Source organism: Tenrec ecaudatus, chromosome X (genome assembly GCF_050624435.1).
Source record: "Tenrec ecaudatus isolate mTenEca1 chromosome X, mTenEca1.hap1, whole genome shotgun sequence".
Lineage (NCBI taxonomy): Eukaryota > Metazoa > Chordata > Mammalia > Afrosoricida > Tenrecidae > Tenrec > Tenrec ecaudatus.
In genome coordinates this window covers 78736928-78761948 of record NC_134548.1, presented here as the reverse complement: position 1 = coordinate 78761948, position 25021 = coordinate 78736928, and the positions used below count along the sequence as shown (strand labels likewise).

General features: G+C 37.7%; 1 protein-coding gene and 1 non-coding gene across 3 annotated transcripts in view; one reads left to right on the top strand and one right to left on the bottom strand.

Annotated features, from left to right (window-relative positions):
* The window catches only part of KIF4A (kinesin family member 4A), a 183300-nt gene that overhangs the window by 140720 nt on the left and 17559 nt on the right, over positions 1-25021 (bottom strand). For both annotated transcript variants that reach the window (XM_075538655.1, XM_075538656.1), the window contains exons 4-7: positions 20588-20778; positions 18051-18143; positions 12719-12885; positions 12385-12479 (exon numbers count right to left, since the gene is read on the bottom strand). In XM_075538655.1, the coding sequence (XP_075394770.1) occupies positions 12385-12479; positions 12719-12885; positions 18051-18143; positions 20588-20778 (546 nt within the window). The remainder of the gene's footprint in view (positions 1-12384; positions 12480-12718; positions 12886-18050; positions 18144-20587; positions 20779-25021) is intronic.
* LOC142435503 (small nucleolar RNA U13) lies at positions 22365-22468 on the top strand. The gene has a single exon (XR_012781547.1). It is a non-coding gene; the product is annotated as a small nucleolar RNA U13 (small nucleolar RNA).

Below are 25021 nucleotides of genomic sequence, written 5' to 3'. Positions count from 1 at the left end.
AATTTTAACAAAAGAAATATAAAATATATAGCCTGAAAATGAGGGAAAACCATTATCAAGAAAAATTAAAGTCTACCCAAATAAATAAAAGGATATACTGTGTTCATTAATCAAAAGACCTAATATTAAGACAGCAGTACTCTTAATGGGAATTTAACTTGCTGTGTAAATGCAATAAACCAAAAAGAACATTTCAAGATCTATCTTAAAGTACAATGTTGCCTGTAAAGTATAATATCCATATACCTACAATGAAGTCCAGTCAATACAACTATTATTCAGATTTATGTACAAAGCACTAAAGCTACTGATAAAGAAATTGAAAATTCTACCACCTTCTTCAATCTGAAATTGATCAAGTATGCAAACAAGATACACTGATAATGATGGAAACTGAAATGCAAAAGTTGGAACCAAAGAGGAAGGAACATTAGTTCGAAAACATGGCCTTGAAAAATAGAAATTAAGCTGTAGACTTTGTGATAGAATTTTTAAAAACCCATGACCTTTTCATTGCAAATACTTTTAACAACATAACTGGTAACTGTACACACGGAACTTGCCAAATGGAACATACAGGATTCAAATGGGCCACATCTGTAAGAAGAAATGATAAAAAAGCTCAATATCAGCAGCCAAAGTGGGGCCAGGAACTGACTGTGGAACAGACCATGAATTGGTCACATGTAAGCTCAAGCTGAAGTTAAAGAAATTACAACAAGCTTAAGAGTGCCCAAATTGAGTGCCTTGAGTAGACAGTACGTGAATTTTGTGAAAAATCTCAAAAACAGATCTGATGCATTGAACACTAATGATAGAAGAACTGAAGAACTCTAGAATTATAGCAAGAACATCATAAAGTAAAATGTCATAAAAAAGAAAATTTCAAAGCATATGTCAGAAGAGACTCTGAAACTGCTTTTAATTATACAGTAACTAAGTCAAATGGAAGAAATGATGAAGCAAAAAAGCTAAACTAAACAATTCAAAGGTCAGGTTGAGAAGAATAAAATTTTATAATGACATGTGCAAAGACCTAGAATTGGACAACCTAAAGAGATTAGCAAGTTCAACATGTCTCAGGTTGAAAGAACCAAAGAAAAAATTCAAGCCTTGGGTTGTTGTAGTATTGAAGAACTTTAATGGAAAATAAGAGAGGTTGAAAATCAGGTAAAGTGTGTCAGGGTTGTGTCCTTTTACTTATTCAATCTGTATTCTGAGAAAATCATCCAAGAACCTGGATTAGATGAAGAAGAATGTGGCATTAGGATAGGAGGAAGACTTAGTAACAACCTGTGATCCATAGATGACACTACCTTGCTTACTGAAAGCGTGGAAAACTTTAGTACTTGCTGAAGAAGATCAAGGATTGCAGCCTTCAATAAGGATTACAAGTCAATGTAAATAAAACCAAAATTTGCACAACTGGACCACAAGCAGCATCATGATAGATAGAAAAAAATTAAAGGTGTCAAGGACTTTATCATGCTATGCCCCACAATCAATGCTCATGGAAGCAGCGCCAAAAAACAAAGCAATGTATGGCAGTAAGCAAATCTGCTGCACAAAATCTATAAAGTGTTGAATAGCAAGGATGTCATTTTTATGAGTAAGGGACACTTGACCCAAGCCATGGTATTTTCAGTAGCTTCATATGCATGTGAAAGTTGGCCAATTAATAAGGAAGACTGCAGAAGATTGATGTATTTGAATTATAGTGTTGGTGAAGAGTATTAAAAGTACCACGGCCTGCTAAAACGCAAACAAATCTGTCATGGAAAGTAAAGCCAGAAGGGAGCCTGGTGATACTTCATCTCCCGTATTTTGGTTATGCTGACTCTGGAAAAGAGCATCATGCTTGGTAAAGTGCAGGGTCACGGGAAAAGGGGAGGCGCTTAAAGTGATGGCTGGACACAGTGACTGCACAATGGGCGCAAACATAGAAACGATTGGTAGGACAGCGGAAGACTGGCTAGTGTTTTGTTCTTTCGTGCATAGGGTTGCTATGAGTCAGAACCAATTGGAAGGAACCTAACCTAAAAAACAACATGTAATTTTTGGCAAACCTTTTAACCCCTTAATGCGTGAGTTTCCTATATACACTATGCATGTGCTCGATTGACATGAGTTCATAATATGTGGGAATACAGTACTTCAGAAATTCAAGACGATTCAATGATAGAGAATTGTATACATTTCCCTCTGGCAATAAAGAGGAAAACTCCTTTTGGTTGTTGTTGCTGTTGTTGTTTTTCAAAAAATATATACAAATGGTCGATAAACACATGAAACAATGCTCAACATCTTTAGTCATCAGGGAATGCAAACCAAAGCCACAATGAGATGTTACGCATATCCAGTAAGATGGCTTTAATTAAAAAAGGGGCAGATAATAATTGGAAAGAATGTTAAAAAATTTGAATCAACATACACTGCTGGTAGAAATTTCCAATGGCGAAGGTACTTTGGAAAACAATCTGTCAGTTCTTCAAAAATGTACTACATAAACACAGCATTTCCACCCCAAGAAAAATGAAAGTACAGAAAACACACAAGAACTCACACATGAATGTTCACAGTAGCATTATTAATACAGCCCAAACTGAAACAACCCTAATGTCCATGAACTAATAGATAAATAAAATGTGATATATTCATACAATAGAATGTTATTTGGCAATAAAAAGGAATGCAGTTAGAGATATGCACTACAATGTTGATGAAGCTTGAAAACATGCCATGAAGCATGTTGCCAAAGGGGCAGAATATTAATAAACCAGTTACCAAGATATGACTTCACTTACATGAAACGTTCAGGATCGTTAAGTCTATTAGTTATTGCCCAGGGGTGTACATAAAGTCACTACATTTTGCACTATAAAAAAGTTCACAGTTACCATGATTCCGTGCCATGGAGCGCCCTATGAAGTGCCTGATCAGAAGGGATCCTCACCATTGTTGCTGTGTTTGAGCACAATGTTGCAGTCGGCGTGTAAATTCATCTGGGGAAAGTCTGCCTCTCTTTTGCCAGCACAAGTCACCGTTACTCACTCACTCTCACTGCCATCAAGTCAATACTGACTTACAGCAACCCTATAGGGCAGGGTAGAACTGCCTTTTTGAGTTCCTGAGACGGATTGATTTAGTAATTCCACTCTTAGATAATTCTATTCCTTGGTACATAACCAAGAGAAGTTAAATTATTTGTTCAAACAGAAACTTGTACCTGGATAAGATATAGAGCAGTATTCATAATAGCCAAATGTGTAGAACAGAAAAACAAACGTTATATCCATTCCCTAGGTATGTACCACAAAGTGTATGAACCTTGAAAACATCAGGCTAAATTAAAGAAAGTCACAAAAGAAAGGAGCCCCAGTGACGTAGTGGTTATGGGTTGAGCTGCTAACCACAGAGTCAACAGTTCAAAACCCCGAGCCACTCTGAAGGGGAGAGGAAGACTTCGACTCCGGTTTTAAAAAAAGAAAGAATCTCAAAAACCCACAGCGCAAGTTCTACCCTGCCCTATAGGAAGTCTCTAAGAGGAGTAATTGACTTGCTGGCAGTAAAGTTTTGGTTTTGGAGTCCCAAAAGACTAGCAGTTTCCTTTTATATGAAAAATAGGTCAGTGGCTGCCTAGAGCTAAGAAAGGACTTGGGAACAAGAAATGAATGACTGTAAATGTTCTGGGCTTTTTTTTTTTGAGGTAAGGAAATGTTCTACTATTGATTGTGACAATGGTACAACTTTGAGGATACATTAAAAGTCACTGAATTGGTTGATAAATATGTAAATTTTATGATACAATAACTATATCTCTATAAAGCTATTTTCAAAACTCAGAGTTGTACATCTAAAAGATGATACAAAAAAAACCTCACTGCCATCCAGTTGATGTGAACTCATGTGACCCCACAGGACAGATAGTAACAATTTTTTATTTTTTACAATCAATTTCATAACTATATTCAAGAAATGAATATTTCAAAAACCAAACTAGACCTACATTTACAATGATTAAAAGAAACAAAGAAAGAAAACAATTTGTTAAAGCTAACAAAATATGTACAAGATTGGTAGGCTAAAAAGTACAAAATGTTAACGAAAGTTATCAAATATCTAACTAACTGTTGAAACAAACTGTATTCATGGAATACAACATTGTGAAGAAGTCAATTCAACTTAAAGTGATATAAAGATTTAATACTATTTAAATGAAAACCCCATTTGCAGGGTTCACTGTTATCTGTAGTCTTTTGCAAACCAGGTGTTCCCAATTTAAGCTCTGCTACCATTCCCTCCTTTATATGTGGATTACATTATTTACAATCCTTGGGTCACACAGGCTGGTGTACTTCTGTAATGTGGGCTTAGTTGATGACTCACTAGATGGCTGCTTACTTGAAAACAAGCCTTTAAGACCCCATATGCTATTCTTTCTGCTATAGCACCTGCATATTCAGTGATTTCTTCATGAGAGCATATATCAAGGAGGGCCATATCATAAAAACTAATTGTTCTTAGATTGGGCTAGAATTAAGTGCTAGCCCCTAAATCCATTCGTGTCTCTATATGGCTTACATATATCTCTGGTTCACCTGAGAGATATCATTGTCTTTTAATGTTAGAGAACATTGTCAATGGCATCACTTCCATGCCATCCAATCAACACTGACTCACAATGACCCTATAGGGCAAGGTAGAACTGTCCCTGTGAGTCGCTGGGGCTGCAAATTTTCATCCTTCCCCCATGGAGCTGGCTAGTGATTTGGAATCGCTAATCTTGACGTTAGCGGTCCAATGCACAATCATTATGCATTGAGAGTGTTATTTGTTTAGCCAATGCAATAGAATTTAAAACACTGTGGAGAAAGGGAAATTATAGGAGTATAGGCCAGTTAGGAACAACAACATATGAATGGTTGACTTGTACAAATCAAACCTTAAGTGACTGGACACTATTTACACAAACAATGAGGGCAAATCTTCTAATAATATTTATTCACAACAGCAGAACCAAACCTACCAGGTTAATATATGTCATAATGTAGACAATTGCCTCTCTGTTGGTAAACAAACAAACAGGAAGAAACCTCCCAACAGGAAAAAACTCTTAAGAATGCTTTATGTGGAACACAAGGGGAGACTATACCTGGTACTGGGTTCTTAATTGGGCATTTTTGACCTAGTTTCTATGTCGCTTTGGGGGACCCAGTCCAGGTGTTACAGATTACTAGGACTTTAGACTCTGTTATTTTGAGGGTCACAACATCCTTCATAGGCCACACCAGGACTCAGTGTGGAAACCCCACTAAGTGAACTGGGGTATACCTCAAACTCACCTATAGCCTTTAGACTGAAACTCCCTAGTGTGAAAAGCAGATGACTACTAGCCCAAGGGCATAGAACCGGTAGATGTTTGACTTTGGGTTGAATCTCTTGCCTTGAGGGTGATGGTGGTGGCCGGAACTACTATAAACTTAACTATTTTAATGTCCTCCTTGCTTTATTATGAGACTGTAACTCTTTACTGGAGTAGAAAGCCCCGTATTTCTCCCCAAGAAGATAAAAGAAAGACAAGGAATCTCTAAAACTAGTTTTTATTGTTGTTGCTAGGTGCCATTGGCTTGGTTCTGACCCATATCAACCCTACGCACAACAGAACAAAACCCTGCCTGGTCTTGTGCCGTCTTCCCAATTGTTCCTACGTATGAGCCCTTTGTTGCAGCCACTGTGTCCGTTCATCTCATGGAGGCCCTTCCTCTTTTTCATTGCCCCTGTGCTTTACCAAGCATGATGTTCTTCTTCTGGGACTGTTCTTTCCTGACAATATCCCCAAAGTATGCAAGATGAAATTTTGCCATTCTTGCCTCTAAGGAGCAGTCTAGTCATACTTTCTTCAGGCCAAATCAGATTGTCCTTTTGGCAGCCCATGGTCCTTTCCATATTCTCCAGCACCGCAATTCAGATGCAGCAATCCTGCCTCAGTCTTCCTTATTCGATGTCTAACTTTCACATGCATATGAGGCGATAGAAAATATCATCGCTTAGGTCAGACGCACCTTGGTCTTCAAAGCAGCACCCTTGCTTTTCAATACTATAAATAGGTCTTGTGTACAGATTTACCCAATGCTACTCAACTTTTGTCTCTTGATTGCTGCTTGTGGATCCAAATAAGACAAAATCCTTGACAACTTCAAACTTTTCCCCACTTGTCATGATGTTACTTTCCTATTGATCCAGTTCTGAGAAATTTGGTCTTCTTTACATTGAGTCGTAATCAATACTCAAGGCTGCAATTCTGGATATTCATCAGCTAGTGCTCCAAGTCTTCTTCACTTTCAGTAATCAAAGGTGTATCATCTGCATATCACAGCTTGTCAGTAAGCCTTCCTCCATTCCTGGTGCCACATTCATGTTCATATAACCCAACTTCTCTGATGATTTTCCCGGCATACAGATTGAATAACTATGATGAGAGGACAGAACACTGACACATACGTTTCCTGACTTTAAACCATGCAGTATTCCCTTGCTCTGTTTGTACAACTGTATTGTGATTCATGCCTAGGTTCCTAGTACGCACAATGAAGTGTTCTGGAATTCCCATTCATCTTCAAGGTGATCCATAGTTTGTTATGCCTTTTCATAGTTCATAAAACACAGGGAAACAACTTTCTGGCATTCCCTACTTTGAGCTAAGATACATGTGACCTGAGCAATCATTTTCCTCCTTTCATGTTCTTTTCTGAATCCAGCTGAATCTCCAGCAGCAACCTAGTTTTAAGAAGTCCCAATCTCTAAGTGTAAATAGAACAGAAATGTAAGGTATGTCAAGTTGGTTCCAATTCACAGCAGCCCATAGAACAGATCATCGCCTGGCCCTGCACCACCTTCATAATTGTTGCTGTAAGCTCATTGCTGCAGTCACTGTGTAAATCCATCTCATCAAGAGTCTTTCTCTTTTTCACTGCCCTTCCACCGTACCAAGCATGATGTCTATTTCCAGAAACTCATCTCTCCTGGTAAAAATCCAAAGTACATGAGATGAAGTCGCATCATGCTTGCTTCCAAGAAGCACTCTGGCTATACTTCTAAGACAGGTTTGTTTGTTATTTAGGGAGGCAATAATACCTTCAATACTCACATGATGGAATTGTGCAAGACCAATGATTCCTTCATTGAAAATACCTATTTTCAGCAACAAAGACGTAAAACACAGAAATGCAAATGATTACATCTGTAGGATCATGTTCAAGTGGAAGAAATTAAAACAAGTTGGTGAGAGCCAAAATATGACCTTGGATACATGCTACCTGAATTTTGAGAATATCTATAGAGCAGATTTGATGCACTGAACAGTATGACAAAAGACCTGATGAACTGTGGGATGATATTAAGACCATTACATAGGAATGAAGCTAAAGGTCATTAAAAAGATGAAGGATCTGAATAGCCTGGCTATCACAGAGTGCCTTATAAAGGGGATTATTGCAGTTTAGATAGATTAAAATATAACACCTTATCATTTGATCTCCCTATTAACCATTTTGAATTTATTCCAGTTTTTACTATTTTCTACTTTGGTTTTTATTGCAGTTTCCCTGTTTTATCGTATCATTGTTGCAGGGCTATTTTTTGTTTTTATTTTGTCTGTTTTTCTGTATATGGAATGCAAGATCATTAAATATATATAGTAACTGGATTAATACTTTCCTAAGGGTATGGCACGGGTGGTTGGGAGGAAATGGGGCGCTAACAACAATGAGAAGAAATAAGAAAATGTTCTAAAATTAATTGTGGTAATGATTATAACTTTTACCTATTGTATGATATATGAATTTTATGTTAGTAAAAATATAAAAGAAAACGTTCCTTGGTAACTATTTTGGGCACAGCCCCTTAACAGGTGATATTAGAAATGCAATGTGCTATTGTGAAGTGAAATGTGTACAAAATTCATTAGCTGATAAGTCTGGTATTATAATAAATAAAGCCCCCCTATGAATAGAGAAATGAAAAACTTAAAAGATCAAAGAGGATGTAAGAAGAGACTATGAACTTGCTGTTAATAATAGAGTAGCTATGGCAAATGGAACAAATGATGAGGTCAAATAGATGAACAGGAAATTTCAAAGGCAGCTCAAGAAGTAAAACATTATACTGAAATGTACAAAGTCCTTAAGCAAGAAAACAAAAAAGAACACATTCAGCATATCTTAAAACTAAAAGAACTAAAGAAAAATTCAAGTCTCACCTTGAGCTGCAATATTAAAAAATTCAAAGGGCAAAATATTGCAGGATTCAGGAAACATCAAAAAAAGATGGAAAGAATACACAGAATCACTGTACTAAAAAGAACTAATTGACATTCAACCATTTCAAGAGGTAGCATATGAGCAAGAACCAGGTACTGAAGTTAGATATCCATGCTGCACTGAAAGCATTAGCCAGAAACAGGGCTTTGGGAATTGAAATGTTCCAACAAGCAGATGAAGCACTAGAAGCCTACACTCACCTATGCCAAAAAAATTAGGAGATAGCTAAATTGACCAACTGACTGGAAGAGATTCACATGTGTACTCATTCCAAAGAAAGGTGACCCAACAGATTGTGCAATTTATAGAAAAATATCATGGTCATTACATGCAAGTAAAATTTTGCTGAAGATCATCTAACAATGGTTTCAGCAGTACATTGACTGGGAGCTCCCAGAGGTTCAGGTAGGTTTCAGAAGAGGACATGTAACAAGATATCTCATTGCTGCTGCCAGGCAGATCTTGGTTAAAAGCAGAGAAAAATGATTACATGTGTTCTGTTGACTATGAAAAGGCATCGGACTGTGTGGACCATAACAAACTATGGATAGTCTTGAGAATGGGAATTACTTGTGTTCATGTGGAACTTGTACATGGAACAAGAGGCAGTTGTGTGAACAGAACAGGGGATACTGTATGGTTTAAAATCAAGAAAGGCATGTGTCAGGGTTTATATTCCAACCATAACTATTTAATCTGTATGTTGAACAAATAATGAGAGAAGCTGGATTATATGAAGAAGAATGTAGTAACAGGATTGGAGGAAGGTTTATTAAAAACCGTTATATGCAAATGACACCACCTTGCTTGCTGAAAATGAGAATTTGAAGCACATGATGATGAAGATCAAGGATTACAGCCTTTCGTACAGATTATAACTCAGTATAAAGAAAACCAAAATCCTCACACTGGATCAGTACATAATACAGTGATAAACAGAGAAAATTGCGTCCCCACCCCAGCCAGTCCTGGGGCTTTGGGGCTTGGCTCAAAGGGAGTCCCTCTGGGCCATGGGGGTACAATGAATGGTGTGACCCTTTGCTGAGCATGCCTACACAGTAGGGTATGCTGGGCCCCACTAGGGTTTCCCGTATTGGCTCCGATAAATTTCTTCACTTTTACTTAAAATAAAAAGAAAATTGAAGTTTTCAAGGATTTTGTTTTTCTTGGATCCACAATCAATGCTCATGGAAGCTGCAGTTAGGAGAGCAAATGATGCATTGCATTGGGCAAATCTGTTACACATGGCCTCTGTACAATGTTGAAAAGCTAAGAAGCTACTTTGAAGATGAAGCTGTGCCCGATGCAACTACTTTTATTGGCGTTGTTCCTTGTGTGCTTCCTAAATGTCAGCCACGGGAGCTCACTCATTGCCCGGTTCCTGTCCCCAAAGCTGCCCTGAAGGAGGTAAAGCCCGTCACCACAAAGCCCTGCACCATCCTGGTTCATTGCCTTGTGCAGGTCCTTCAGCACTGAAACGTGGTGTAGTGGTTACTTAGGGCTACTAACCGCAAGGTCAGCAGTTCGAAACCACTAAACACTCATCAGAACAAAGACAAGGTTTTCCATTTCCAGTTCTACCTTGTCCTATTTAGTCATTATAAGCCAGAATCAACTCAATGGGAGCGAGCAAATGCATGTGAAAGTTGGGCATTGAATGAGGGAAGCTGAAGATGAATCAATGCATTTGAATTACAGTGCTGGCAAAGAATATTGAAAATACCAGACTGTCTAAAGAACACACACATCTGTCTTGCAAAAAGTAAATCCAGAATATTCCTTAGAAACAAGGATGGTGAGACTTTGTCTCAAGTCCTTCAGATATGTTATCCGGAAACGACTCCATGGAAAAGATCAACATACTTGGTAATGGAGTCAGTGAAAAAGAGGAAGACCCTTGACAAGATGGACTGACAAGGGGCTGTAACAACGGGCTCAAACATAACAACTGTGAAGATGGTACAAGATGAGACAATGTCATGTTTCTGTTGTATATAGAGTCACCATGAGTCAGAACCAACCCTCCAGCATCTGCCAACAACAAACTTGAGTGGAGGTGCAGTACTTTGAATAATGGTTGCAGTCACTGGATTTCCTTGTAAGCAGAGAGACATTGTTCTATCATAGTTAGCAGTATAGTTCAAGTCCATTTCAGCTCGCTAGCACCTAGGTTATTGATCTTTACACGTTCCATTGCTTTTTTGAAGACTTCAAATTTTGAGTCATACTTCATACATTCCAATTTCCCATTATTAATAGATGTTTCCAGCCATTTCTTCTCATTTTGAGTGGTGCCCCGTCAGCAAATGAAGGTCTCAAAAACTACTCCCAAAGGCTTTACTCCATCCACATCATTATAGTTGACTCTACTTTCAGAAGTCGGCTCTTTCTGTCAGACTTTGAGGGCCTTCACCTGTGGGGCTTGTGTTCTCACAGTACCTCTGACCATATTGTAGCTAATTCACGAGGTGTGTAATATCAGACAACGTTCCGATATTATTCACAAGGTTTACACTGACTAAGTCTCCCAAGTGTGCAACCTATTCCTTCTTCATAGCCTGTTCTTTTTCTGGAAGCTCTGCTGATACCTGCTCACTCTGGGTGTCCTTGCTGGCATTTGAAACACCAGTGACATGGCTTCCAGCATCACAGCACCACGCAAGCCACCACAGCATGACACACTGACAGAGAAGTGGCAGGGAAAACAGAAAGGGCACTTTAAAATATTTGGATTTATAACAAAAAGGGCATATCTACAATAAAAAACTGAACGAAGTTCACGGATTCTGGAGCCACAAAGGATGGTTGAACCCCTAAAACAATTAGTCGGAGATTATTAAACCTTAAACAAAAAAAATTCCCTGAAATCTTCCTAAAATCAAACGATTGTTTAGTTTAACTAGTAAAACTATAAGCCTTAAGCATTATGCATTTTAAGAATTATCTATGTATAAAATCAAATTAACAACAGCAGCTGGAGACTATACTTGGGCGTTAGTCCATGTTAATGAAGGATGAACAACTCAGAAAAATAAGGTGAGATTGGTTACAAAATTTAAAGAATGTAATCAGTTTCATGAAACTATACATACAGAAACTGTGTAACTGATGTGTGATATGCTATGCATACTCCTGTGCCAGGTATAATAATGACAAACAATAAAGACAAAGTTTCTCAATTACATTTTTTGCTTCTGCCTTCTGTTCCCAAGAGGGAACTAAAACCCAGTATGAGCAGAGGTAAATAAAACCTTTAAACAACTATGGAGAAGAATGTTTCAGAGGACTGAGCAGATATAATTTTGATGTTCAAAAAAGGGGTAAGAATTCGTTCCAATATTATAGACCAGTAAATTTGATATAAACCGAGTGCTTGAAGTCAGCTGGAATTCACTAAGAAAAAGTAACTTTAAAGTAGTCATCATTTCCTTTTGGGGCTTTTATTAAGCTAGTAGCTCTGAGAAATATAGTAGACATTATACATCTGGACTATAGCAAGGCATTTGAGAAAACCTTTGATGAAATCTTTAAGAACAAAACTGAGGAATATGAGCTGGATGTTAATTCGTGTTAGATACTGTTAATAGTTGCTTGTTGGACCATTCCTAAAACACGCAAATTACCAGATAACTAGCATGCTAGATAAAAGTTCCCAACAGCATACACCATGGGGTCCTAGCCTTAGGAGTTTCATTCATCATTGACGACTAACAACTTGAATGAAGATATGAAAGTCATGCTGACCAAGTGACAACACCTGAAAGAAGTAGTGAATACTGGAACGGAGGAATAAAGACGTTGGTTTTAATTATAAGTAGTTGGGGATAAAACAAAACTAAAACTTGCCTGGATCAGATGAAATCAAAGCAAGGGCCAGACCCAAATCTCAAATCTGAATTAGAGAATGAGGGCAAGGGAAAGAAACAGTTTTTCCCTTTTTGGAAACCAGCCCCAAATTGGAATTGTAGCCACTATTAGAATGTGATTGGAAACATCCCGGTCAAGACATTGAATAAGAGGAGTAGAGGCTTTTGATCTACAACTGTGGCCTTAATTACTCTCTCACCCTCTTTTAGACGATCGCCTTCAGCCTTTGTTTTCTTCTGCCTTTCCGATCCAGCAAGATCAACGAGATGCAACTTGGAGCGAAAGCTGCTATTCCTGTGACAATAACAGAAGATACAAGTGAGACTAGGAAGCAAGCTTTAGAGTAGCTCACTATCAAAAATGACGTGCTAGCTCTTATTTTCTTTTAAATTAGTCCATAGGAGTCCATTGATGCAGAATGATTAGAGAGCAACAATGACTGATGATTTGTCAAATCAGTTGAAGAGAGAAGCAGCCTAACATTTGACTTTAGTAGAAAATGAAAAGTCTTGATTCTTTAAATGGCAACTTACTTGTCACTTTTCTTTCTCTGCTCTATGGAAATTGTAAAGATGGCGTGAGATCTGGATGACTGGGAATTCATAGCTGTGGAGGCCACCGTCCTACAATTGTTGCCCTGCTCCAAACAGGAAACAGTATCCAGTGCAACTAAAACAGTCTTCTCAGTGAGGCCCACAATCTAATTCAGATTAGAGACAGAAAATTTCTGTATGATCCACACTTCAAATACTTGATCAGACATATCAGGGATTAGTGATTTAAAAACAACAACGTCTTAGTATTCCACTCGGAATTTCAAGAAATGCGAACCTCATGGAATGAGGACTGTTAAATTAGCAACTCTATGAAGATCAATGGAGATCAATCTCTAATACTTCCTATATGGAGCCCTGGTGGTGTAGTGGTTAGCATTGGGCTGTGATCCACATGGTTGGCAGTTCAAAACCACTAGCAGCTCCACAGGAAAAAGATGGGGCTTTCTACTCCTGTAAAATTCTTGGTAATCCACAGGGAGTCACTGAGTCAGCATTGACTCGGTGGTATACAACAAGATTCCTCCTTATGGAAACAAGGATACCAGTCATTACTGGAGCTGGAAAATATCTCTATTTTTAGGGTAGCAACGAAAGGGGGCTTCAAAGGAGCCCCCAGTTTAGGTAGACTTTGGCCTCACGATACCAAGGATAATACAAATAGCTGTAGTATCTCTCTTAATACTTTCTCTTCTATTAATCCCATCCTCCTTCCTATAGCATTGATTCATTTTATAACTCATTTTCACTACAGGAAATAGCAAGAGAGTTTCCACTGGATTGAGAAGCCAAAACAAAGTTCTAGGCTTGGTACAGCAGCTATCCACAAAAACCTGTATACATCAAAATCTCTTGACTAGATTAATAACTCCCTTCTAGCCAGGCTCAATATGCTATAATTTATTGCTCCATAGTTCCCAATCTACATCTGTTACCCTAACTTCTAGTCCTAACTTCCTGCTACTTACCCTTTGAAATTAATAAATTATAAGTAAAAATAATCTCCCTTCGACCAACATTCTATTGAACATTTCTTCATTTCTATTAAAAATAGCTCTAGTCTCAAACCTTAGATTTGCATTCAACTTCTCCCATTCCTCTATATCCCACCTATCACAACTTCCTAGTCATTCTTTTAATTGTACTGCTTCCTTTTTTACCCAACACATCTATTAGCCTAGGTTCATATTATTTCAAGTCTGAAAAATGAGGCAAGTTTCCCTAATGGGTTTTCCTCACCGTAGTTTTTCTCTTTTTCAATCCATTTCCTACAATTCTGCTTCCTAATATACCACCAAATTAGTAAGGAATCCTGGTGACACTGTGGGTTAGGTATTGGGCTGCTAACCACAGGATCGGACATCCAAACACTAGTTGCTCTTCAAATAGAAGCTCTCTGTTCCCATAAAGATTTTCGTCAACTATGGAATAACACACCAATATGTGTTATCCAATTATTGTAAATAATGTCATCCAAATCTTGAGGGAATGTATTAAAGCTTAAATTCTGTTTGCAGAAGGCTATGGACAACAGTGGGAATTCAAAATATACTTGCAGGATCTACAAATGAAATTAGCTTCCAGTGATTGCCTTCTGACTATAATTGAGGGATGGGAATAGCCTGGTTATCAGACAGAGTATTGTAGAGACAATTATAGGAGATGAAAATGATAAATCTGAATGGTTGAAACCATATCATGTCATATCTCTTTTTACACACTTTGAGCCTGATCTGGTTTTTAATATTTTCTGTTGTTTTTTTTCAAATGGGTTTATCTCTGTTTTGTTACTGTTGGTAGCCGTCTTCACATTTATATATATAGTTTTCAGTATATGAAACCCAGGATGGGTGAATCTAGAGACAACAACTAGATTAAGGGTTCCTGGGGGATATAGCAGGGAAGGGGAGGGTAATGGGGAGCTAATATCAAGTTGTTCAAGAAAGAAAGTGTTTTGAAACTGATTGTGATAGCAATTGCATAATGCTTCTTGATATGACTGAACTATTGAATGCTATAATGACCTTATAAAATGGTTTAAAATTTAAAAAAGAATGAATACCAGTTAAAAAATAAGATTTACAGTCTTGGAAACTATATATAAGGTTGGAATCAACTCAGTGGCATGGGTTTGAATTTTCGGTTTGCTTGTTTCTTGTTTTAGTAGGCTCAGAGCTAGATAATGAGAACACAAAAAGATGCTAAGATACTATTCTGACCTGGCGCTAACATATTAAGATAAAAAGTTGCTATGACAATCTTTCATTAGATGTACCAAATGGATTATATACTATTAACAGAGAAGCTATATTCTTTAGCCTGGTTTAATAACTTGGTCCTAGCATATCTCTTATTAATTCCCAACCCAAATTCTCTAGTTCAGTTAGGATGGTCTAGTCTTATGCCCACAATCACATTTCCTGCGTTTGTGCTTACGTTATCCTTCACTACTGGAATGCCCTTGCTTCTTTTCTCTACTTACTGAAATCTAATCTACTCCACTTGAGGAGTGTTTACAAACTGTCCTTACCCATTCCAATCTGAGTCAGAAAACTCACATTTTTTTGCACTTGCAAATTTCAACTCAAACAAATGCTTAGGAATTCAACCCATAGTATGGCACATATAAAACGTTTCAGAGCAGGGTCAAGCGCTGACTTAGTACTAATAATCTTCCTGGAGATAGCATGCACTTTGCCCAGATTACACATTTTAATGCAGTTTTTGTGGTAAAAATAGGTGCCTTGGCTGATATTCGGGTCGGCTTATACTTGAAAATATATACGGTATGTGGATTTTAGATTCCAGCATTCAAACTATCTTCCCATAGTCCAAGCTTACAAGACTTTCAAAACAGGTTTGTTTCATCAAGCCTTACTTTAGCAGTTGGTTAACAAAATAATAACCCAAAAAGAAAAAAATTCAGAAGCATATGTGCCTGCCCTTTACCCATACACCAATACTCTAATTGGCCTTCTTCCTCTGGGCACAGGAAAGGTGAAAGGGGAGAAATGTGTGTAGGATATTATTTTACCAAGTTTTCCTAAGTCTGTTTTATGTACTTTCACCCTATTCCAGGCTATGACTCTTCCACTCCTGAATACACTGATTTGTTGCTTATCAATGATAGTAAAAAATTCACTATCCAACTATTTCGCACATTAATGTCTAGCAGTAACAGATACTGAGGTGTAAGATGCGATTAACACTGGTTGTGATGGTTATGTGTTATCTTAACTGGGGCAAGATTCTCAGCGGTTTGACAGTTATGTAACAATACAATTTGGCAGTTATTTATTACGTAATTTTGGAATTATGCATAGTCATATTCCATTTTATGATCTGATGTGATCATCCTACATTTCACTTAATGATAATTTTCACATGGCAACCTGGTCTTTGAAACCCAAGCATGCCAATAAATAAGAAGTGCATATACTTAAGCTGGTGCTAAACATAAGTTCTGCCTATTTTTAACACTGGCTTCTAGTTTAGGCCCATTCCTATAATGGCACTCCCAACCTCACCTCAATTTTTTAATGTATTTATTTCCTTATTTAAGTTTTAATGCCACATAATTCACACACCATATAATCCAATGGTCCAAACATATTTAAAAGAGTGTGCAGTTATCAGCACAATAATTTTAGAACGTTTCCTTCATCCCTGTACTCATTATTAGCTCTCCATCGCTCACCAGCCACAACCCTAAGAAACTATCCAGTCATTTTCTCTATTGATTTACCTACCCAATATTTCATATAAAGAAAATAATACTAATTCCCCCTGCCCCTCTCCCTGCAAACAATAACAAAACAGGAGAAATGTCAATCAAAAAGAAAACAGAAACTAATACAATCTAGAACAAAATTAAAATGAGTCAAAAGGGAGAACGGTAAGGTGTTAAACTGTAACTTAACTACACCTGCATTAGTTCACTTGCCAATGCTCTCTGTCTGACAGCAAAGTTATTCACATCGTGGTCAATGGTCAGGAAGGATTCACCAGCAGCTTAATTCATGTTGGAACACAGCCTTCTGTAAACTGGATCCTCAGGATTTAAGGTCTAGTACCTTTCTGTCTTCTGGTCTTCGATCACACAGGCTGGTGTGCTTCTTCGATATGGACTTAGCTGACACTGCACTTAGATAGCTGCTTATTTGAAGACAAGCTTATAAAATCCCAAATGCTATTCTTTTATTATGGCCAGGCACCATCAGATTTCTTCACAACACTTTGCTATAGCACCCTTATCTTCAGTGATCTCTTCATGAAGGCAAGTATTGTGTAGGGCCACATCATACGTGACAACTCAAAATCCATTCATAAACCTAAGGTGTATTGTGGAAATGTCATTATGATTTTATTGGAGAATATTGTAAATCTTCTCCATGGGGCATCTTCTACTAACAGAACCATTAATTTAGCTAAGATATAGAATTTAAAACATTGTTGAGGAAAGGAAAGTATAGGACAGCATTTCAGACTAAAACCCAGACTGTCGACTTGTAAAGATTAGAAACTTCAGTGACTTGCCTCAAATGTTCTGTTCAACTCCAGCTTTTCTTTCCATCACGTGACAGAAGCCTCTTAAATAAGTAATGTTTTCTTCTAAAGCACTTATGAATTTAAAATGTTTTATATTATTTAGCATTTCACTGTTTATTTATATCCCAGAGCCTAGCACGATGTCTATTACAATTAATTTATAATAGGTTTGTCAGCCTGGATATCTTCTATGTCTACTCTGTCCAATATATTAACGATTTATAGATATTGAGCACTTGATATATACCTATGCAACTAAGGAACTGAATTTCAAATTTAAATTAATTTAAATTTAAAACGTGATTTGTGGCTAGTGACTACAATGTTAGACAGCCCAGCCTTAGAACTCTGTAAATATTAACACATATTGCGACGATGTTAGCATTCACTCAAGAAGTAACAGGAGGGTGATAAAACTGAATACAAGCATGTTCCTTTGCCACAAGAACATAAGAACTCTAGAGTCATACAGGGAATTAAGTAACTCATTGCTGTCAAGTTGATTCGTACTGATAGGGTCCCAGTAGGGCAAAGTAAAACAGCCCCATAGTGTTCCCAAGGCCGCACATTTTTACAGACTCGGATTCCTACATCTTTCTCTGGTGGAGCAGTTGCTGGATTCAAACTACTGATCTATAGGTTAGCATCTGAGTGCTTTAACCACCGAGATGTTAGTAGTCATTAAAAACCACCCAGACAAGTAAAAGGGTTGTGAAGTTTAATCTCTAACATTTTTAGACAACACAAATGAAAGACAAACCACCTTTATGCCTTCTTTAGGGTCTTCTCGTACGTTTATTGGAGAGGCCTTTTCACGAGATGCACATAGAAGATCCAAAATTTCTTCATTATAGATCTAGGATTGTTGAGAATAAGAAGGTAAAAACATGCTAACAACAAATAGACATATTCACTCCCATGTTCACACAATAACAAGAAGTTGGAAACAGCCCAAATGCCCATCAGTAAGAAAAGAAGGTAAAAAAAACTTTGGCGCATATAGACACTAGAATACTCTGTATTGGTAAAACAATGATGAAACTGTACCATGTCATGTACCTCATGGCACGGAAGGACCTGGAGAGCACTAAGTGGATGACGCTGATCAATCACAATCGGACAAATATTGTATGAGAGCCCTACTATGAGGATAAAAACCCAGACAAAGACTTGCATACTAAAGGGAACACACTTTGAAGGTTCTCAAAGGAGGAAGGACAAGAATGGGAAGATGAAGCAACAGACTAGAAGGTTGTGGCTTGGGTGAAAGGGAGGACAGAGATCCCTAAGAGGAAGAAGAGAAATCAGAGGAATAGGATGGGAGAGAATACGGGGCAGACATTGATCAGTGGTTTGAATTGTTGAATGCAGAGGTAATGGTCTGAAATCTAAACTCTCCAGTTCATTCACAATAATTTTTTTCAAACTCTAGTGCCACCGGTGTCCAAGAACACATGCCTTGAGCAGTATTATCTGTGTATGTTTGTATCTGCAAGTGGGAGCTCCCTGAACTATGGAGCAAAATAAAGTTTTCAAAGTCAAGGAAAAGAATGGAACTTTGGGAAACATGTAATATCTAAGTCAATGGGTTAAAACACTGTAGGGAGAGAGCAAGGACATGATACAATCTGGAGACTATAACCAATGTCATTGAACTATACGTGTAGCGCTCCTTAATGGGGGGTGGAAACCTACATCAAAGCAAACCAAATCCATCACCATCAAGTCAATTCCCACTCATGGCAATTCAATAGGTCAGAGTAGACTGTCTCTTTGAGTTTCCGAGACTTTGCATCTTTATGGGAGCACACAGTCTCATCTTTCTGCCCTGAGCTGGCAGAAGGAAGGTTCAGCCGCTGACCTTGCAGTTAGCAGCTTAACGCATAACCCACTAAACCACCAGGGCTCCTGTGGGGGATAGAGGTGGGAAGCAGAAGGGAGACGTGGCAACCAAACAGTTCAGCAGCATCCACACTTTTCAAGTGCTTAGAACAGCATATAACACACATCATAAACACTATTTCTTGGCTACTATTGCTCTTGCCATTATTTAACATAACACGTTACTGAGTTATTTTTTAGATTCTATTACTCTGGCTACAACAAGGTTAATCAAGAAATTTAAGGTTAAGGTCTATTTAAATTTAAGGTCTATTTTTTTTATATTTTATTAGGGGCTCAGACAACTCATCAAAATCCACACATGTACATACATCAATTATAAAAAGCACATCTGTACATTCTTTGCCCTAATCATTTTCAAAGCATTTGCTCTCCACTTAAGCCCTTTGCATCAGTTAAGGTCTATTTTTAATTGTGATGAAATATGAAAGTTGAATCTTGATATTAAGTCGATAACCCTTATCCTTATACTTCAACAACGAAGTATTCTTTGTTAAAGAATACTTCAAGCTTAAATTGCATAAATCAATTGCTCCTTAAATATAAGTCACTACCCACATTTTTTTTCTCTTATCATTGCTATGGAATTAGCTATTGTTCCTAAAGCCATAAATTCCTGAAACATGTATTTTTGATGTCCTGAGGTAGGTTATAACTAACCAACCTCCTGATATACTCATATATACTAAAATGTAAGCTCCAAAAAGGGCAGGAATTTATATCTGTTGTGTTCACCTATGATGTAGTCCAAAACCCAAACCCAAACTCACTGCCATCTAGTAGATTCTGACTCAGTCAAACCACCCCATAGGGGCATTGACATCTTCACTGAAAGAGATTTCCATGTCACTCTACTGTGGAGCAGCTGAAAGGGTTCGAGCTACCAACCTTTCAATTAGCTGCTGCTCCTCAATATGGCTCAAACACAATATATCCAAACACTTAAAACAGGGCCTGGCACACAGTAGGTGATTAATAAATGTGTTGAATAAGCACATCTTATTATCACTTATATAGTTCGACATTTCACCCATTTTTAATATGCTTCATGAAGCAGAATTAGCACTTAAGCCTCAAAACAAAAATTCAAAATAAAATATTTCCCTGAAAACTCTACAGGCAATCAGTAATTGAAGCCAAGTTGGAATTTTTTAATTCCTTTTCTCTTTTTATATCACAACACTAATTTCTCTATCAGATTAAACAAACTATTCTAACAAGGAAAGAACTAGATGGGAGTCAGTACATCTTCCCTGACAATTTAAAAAATGTAATTCACTAAAATTGCATTTACTAATTGGAGACATGAAAGGAAAATCCTTATTTTGGTTAATTAATTAATTAAAAATTTTAAATCCAAGGATAATTTGGAATTTTAAATAAAGAGAAATAACTTACCTCTAAATAGGACACTTTGAGACTAAATTCAAAATCATTTTTTTTATCAATTTCTCTGAAGAGGAGCTGTATTACCCTTGGAATGACTCCAACTGTCGGTTCATTCTCTTGTGCTGCTGTGTATGCACCTCCCATTGAATAGGTTTTCCCAGAGCCAGTCTGCCCATAGGCCAAGACAGTTGCATTGTATCCTAGCAAAACAGAAGTTACACAAGTAGTGGTACTCAGGCATTTTCACCCTACCAATAAACTTTCTTTTCTTTAACAATTTCTTCTAACAATATTGAGACAATGTATTCTTAAGTTAGAATCTCTTAGGAATAGCAGATACAAAGAAAAGCTATATGGGTGCCATGACGTTATGCTACTTAAAATAAATAAGGAAGAAAAATACTACCCCCAAAATGTTTCTTTCCTCCTCTTTTTAAAAAGACTGATTTTTATTTATTGCTATTGTTAAGAATATACACCAATTCAACCATTTCTAAATGCCCAATTCATTCACACTGATTACATTCTTCAAGTTGTGCAACCAATCTCACTTCACCTCCTTCTGAGTTGCCCCCAAAACTCACTGCCCCTTAACTTTCTTATCTGTTGATGTGCTACTGTCACTCTAATCCCATCCCATTAAAATACACCTTAAAGGAGTAAATGCTTGAGGCAGACATTCTTTACTAGTTAAGTTAATTTCCTGCCTGGTTTTAAGAGGAATACAGGGCACAGTTCTCAACCTATCGGTTGTGACCCCTTTGGAGGTCTAACCACCCTTCACAAGGGTCATCCAATTCATAACAGTAGCAAAATTATAGTTATGAAGTAGCAACGAAAATAATTTTATGGTTGGGGGGGTCAGCACAACATGAGGAACTGTATTAAGGGGTCACGGCATTGGGAAGCTTGAGAACCACTGCTATAGGGTATATTTTTGGTTTAAAGTTTAAAGATGACCTCAAGTCAGTAGTTTTAGGAGTTCGTCCACCTTCTATTGCTCCAGAAATACTGGTTTCCATGAGAACTTGAAGTTGTTCTGCATATATATCTTTGATCAAAATGTTAAGTAGGAATAGCAGGGCACCATCCAGTTATTCTACCCTCGCAGCAAAGGGGGCAGTGGCTCAAGGAAGCAATTAGCTACACATTCCATTTTCCCCTCCTATCTTTCCTTCATTCTCTGTTGCTATAGATTAGTTTTCCAATGTGGGTGATACTGCTGCCAGGACAGGGTAGGCTGGAATGATCCAGGGGAGCTGGAAAGTAGATACATATACTTTACTCTGGATTGTAGGCTATAATACAAAAGATTCAAATTGCTAAGGAAGTTCTCAGTATTTTTTTTTCTTGGAAAAGGAGGTGGTAGGCTAAATAAATTTGGAAACCTACGCTCCAGACCAAAGGTAAGCAAACTGCAGATCTTTCGGTATGTATATGTGGCTCTGGAATAAAATTGAAAATGAAAACAAAACTATTAAAGTTTTATTTATAAAATTTTAAGCTTATTTTTCAGATAATGGCGATTTCATGTGTTTGTTAAATTTATTTATGACTCTTGAATAATTTTTAAATTGTGGTGAGGGACAGGATTGGCTCTTCCATCTCAAAAGTTTGCTGACCCCTGCTCTAGACAAATAGAGACCAAGTACTATACCTCACATAGCAATTTGCAAGTTTTTGTTTTAAAGACCACAGGCACTATTAAACAACTAGGAGTGAGACGAGGAGCACTAAAACACAGTATTAGGCCTATTAACTGGATGTTACAAGAAACCACAACTCGATCCTTTTCCGGTTCATAAACATGATGATCGGGTCCTCACGCGTCTGTGTGACATGTGCCTCCCATAATACTTGTTACGATGTGGGCACATTACCCATCTGACACGAAAAAAAAAAAAAAGAAACCACAACTCAGACTCTCCAAACCAAAGAATCAAATTCTATTAAGATGTTTCATTGTAGGAGGGGGTACCCAAAAATAAAAATGGAAAAAGCTCTGCTGGGCAGAGCTTGCATAGTAGCATTTTTCCTGCTAGGTGAGCATCAAGCAACTCACTGAGTTAGTGCACCCAGTGGCATTGCCCAGGAAGTTTCTCTCTGGGTACAGTGAATTTTTTTGTAAAAGTTGTTTTGCTGGAAACTCTTTTGTGTGTGTGATGGCCTATTTAAAAGAACAGCATGCAGCTATCAAATTTTGTTTCCTGCTCGGGAAAGATGCTGCAGAAACTGTTATGATGTTGAACACAGCTTACAAGGACAGTGCTATGTGAAATGCCCATTGATGACAAACCTCAATCTAGATGTCGGCCAACTTCCTGAACCTACGAAAATGTCAACTCGTAGTGTGTTCCACCAGGTCAGACTGTTAATCAAGCTTTCTATTTAGAGGTTCTGAAAAGATAGCATAACAGTGTGCGACAAAAAAGGCCTGATTTATGGCAGGACGGGGGTGGGGGGGCGGGGGGATAGAGACTGGCTTTGCCACCACGACAATGCACTTGCTCCCGCAGCCATCTCAGTGCGTGCATTTTTGGGAAAAAACAGCATGCCTCTCTTGCCCCATGCACTTTACTCATCTGACCTCACTGCATGCGACTTCTTTTTGTTTCCACAAATGCAGAGGGACAAGAAAGGATAGTGATTTGACAAAGTAGAAGAGGTAAAGAAAACAATGAGGCAGTGTTGTCAGCCATCCAAACAGATGAGTTTGAAAAATGTTTCCAAGAATGGAATCACAGATTTGATAAATGAATTATGTGTAATGGAGAGTATTTGGAGGCAATAAGGTTGTTTTATAAAAAAAATTATTAACTTTGAAAAAAAATTCCATTTTGGGGGGGTATCCCCTAGTATGTAATCAGTTGCTTTACCCCATTTTTTGTTGTTGTAAATATCTCACACAACTTTTGAAAATTTAACTTTTTATAGGTGCATAGTCTATTGAGGGCAATTACATTGTCTTTGAAACTCTATCTTTATACAATAGGATTTTTCCATAAACCAAAAGTCAGGACTTCCTCCATAAATAATAAGCCCCTATTTCTCATTTCTTCCCACCTCTCTCACTGCTATCAAGTAAATGCTGACCCACAAGACCTCCTGTAGGTATCCAAGACTATAACTTTTTATGGGAATAGAAAGCCCAGTCTTTCTCCCGTAGAGATTCTGGTGGTTTCGAACTACCTACCATGTGGATCTCAGTCCAACACATAACCATTACACTACCAGGGCTCCTCTTTCCAGCCCTGGCAACCACTAATAAACTTTAGTTTCTATACATCTGTATGTTCTTATCTTTATAATATAAGCAAGACCAAACAATGTTTGTCTATTTGTAACTGCCTGCTTCACTGAGCATGTATTTCAATACCATCCATATTATAGCATTGTATTGTGTAAATCAGCTGCACAAAACCTCTTTCTTTAGTGTATTGAAAAGTAAGGATGTTACTTTGAGGACTAGGGTAAAGCCTTACCCAAGCAATGGTATTTTCAATTGCCTCATATGCATGTGGAAGGTGGACATTGAAAAAGGAAGACAGAATAATTGATGAGTTTGAATTGTGGTGCTGGAGAAGAATATTAAAAGTGCCATCGGCTTCCAAAAGGACAAACTGATCTGTCTTGGAAGAAGTCTTGACCAGAGTTGCTCCTTAGAAGCAATGAGGAGGAGACTTTGTCAATAGATACTTTGTACATTGTCCTCAGGAGAAACCAGTCCTTGGAGAAAGACATCATGTTTAGGAAAGTAGAATGGTAATGACGGAGAAGAAGGTCCTCAACAAGACGGATTGACACAGTGACTACAATGGATTCAATCATAGGAAAATTGTGAGAAGACACAGGACTAGGCAGTGCTTTGTTCTGTTGTGCATAGGGTTTCTATGGGTCGGAACCAACTTGATGACACCTAACAACAACACATTGTAGCATGTATATACCACATTCTGTTAATACATTTATTCGGACAAGCAGGCTGTTTTTATAGTTTGACAACTATAAACAGTGATGTAATGAATACTGGTGTACGTAAATACCCGTTTGAGTCTCTTCTTTCAAATATTTTGGGTATATATCTAACTAGGAGTGGAATTGTTGGGTCATATGGTAATTTTTACAGAATGTTTCAAAACCAATACCTTTTTTTCAACACCATAAACAGACTATACACATTAACCTCACCAAATCAATACAAAGAATACACAGAAATCAAACTGACTACACCTGTGAGAAAATGCTATAGAGAAGCTCAGTATCAGCTGTCAGAACTAGGCCAGAGACTGACTGTCCAATAGATCATCCAATTTTTCATATCCAAGTTCAGGTTGGAGCAGAAGAAAATTAAAACAGGTCCATGAAAGCCAAAGTAACACCTTTAGTATATCCCATCTGAATTTTGAGGCCATCTCAAGAACAGATTTGATGCATTGAACATTA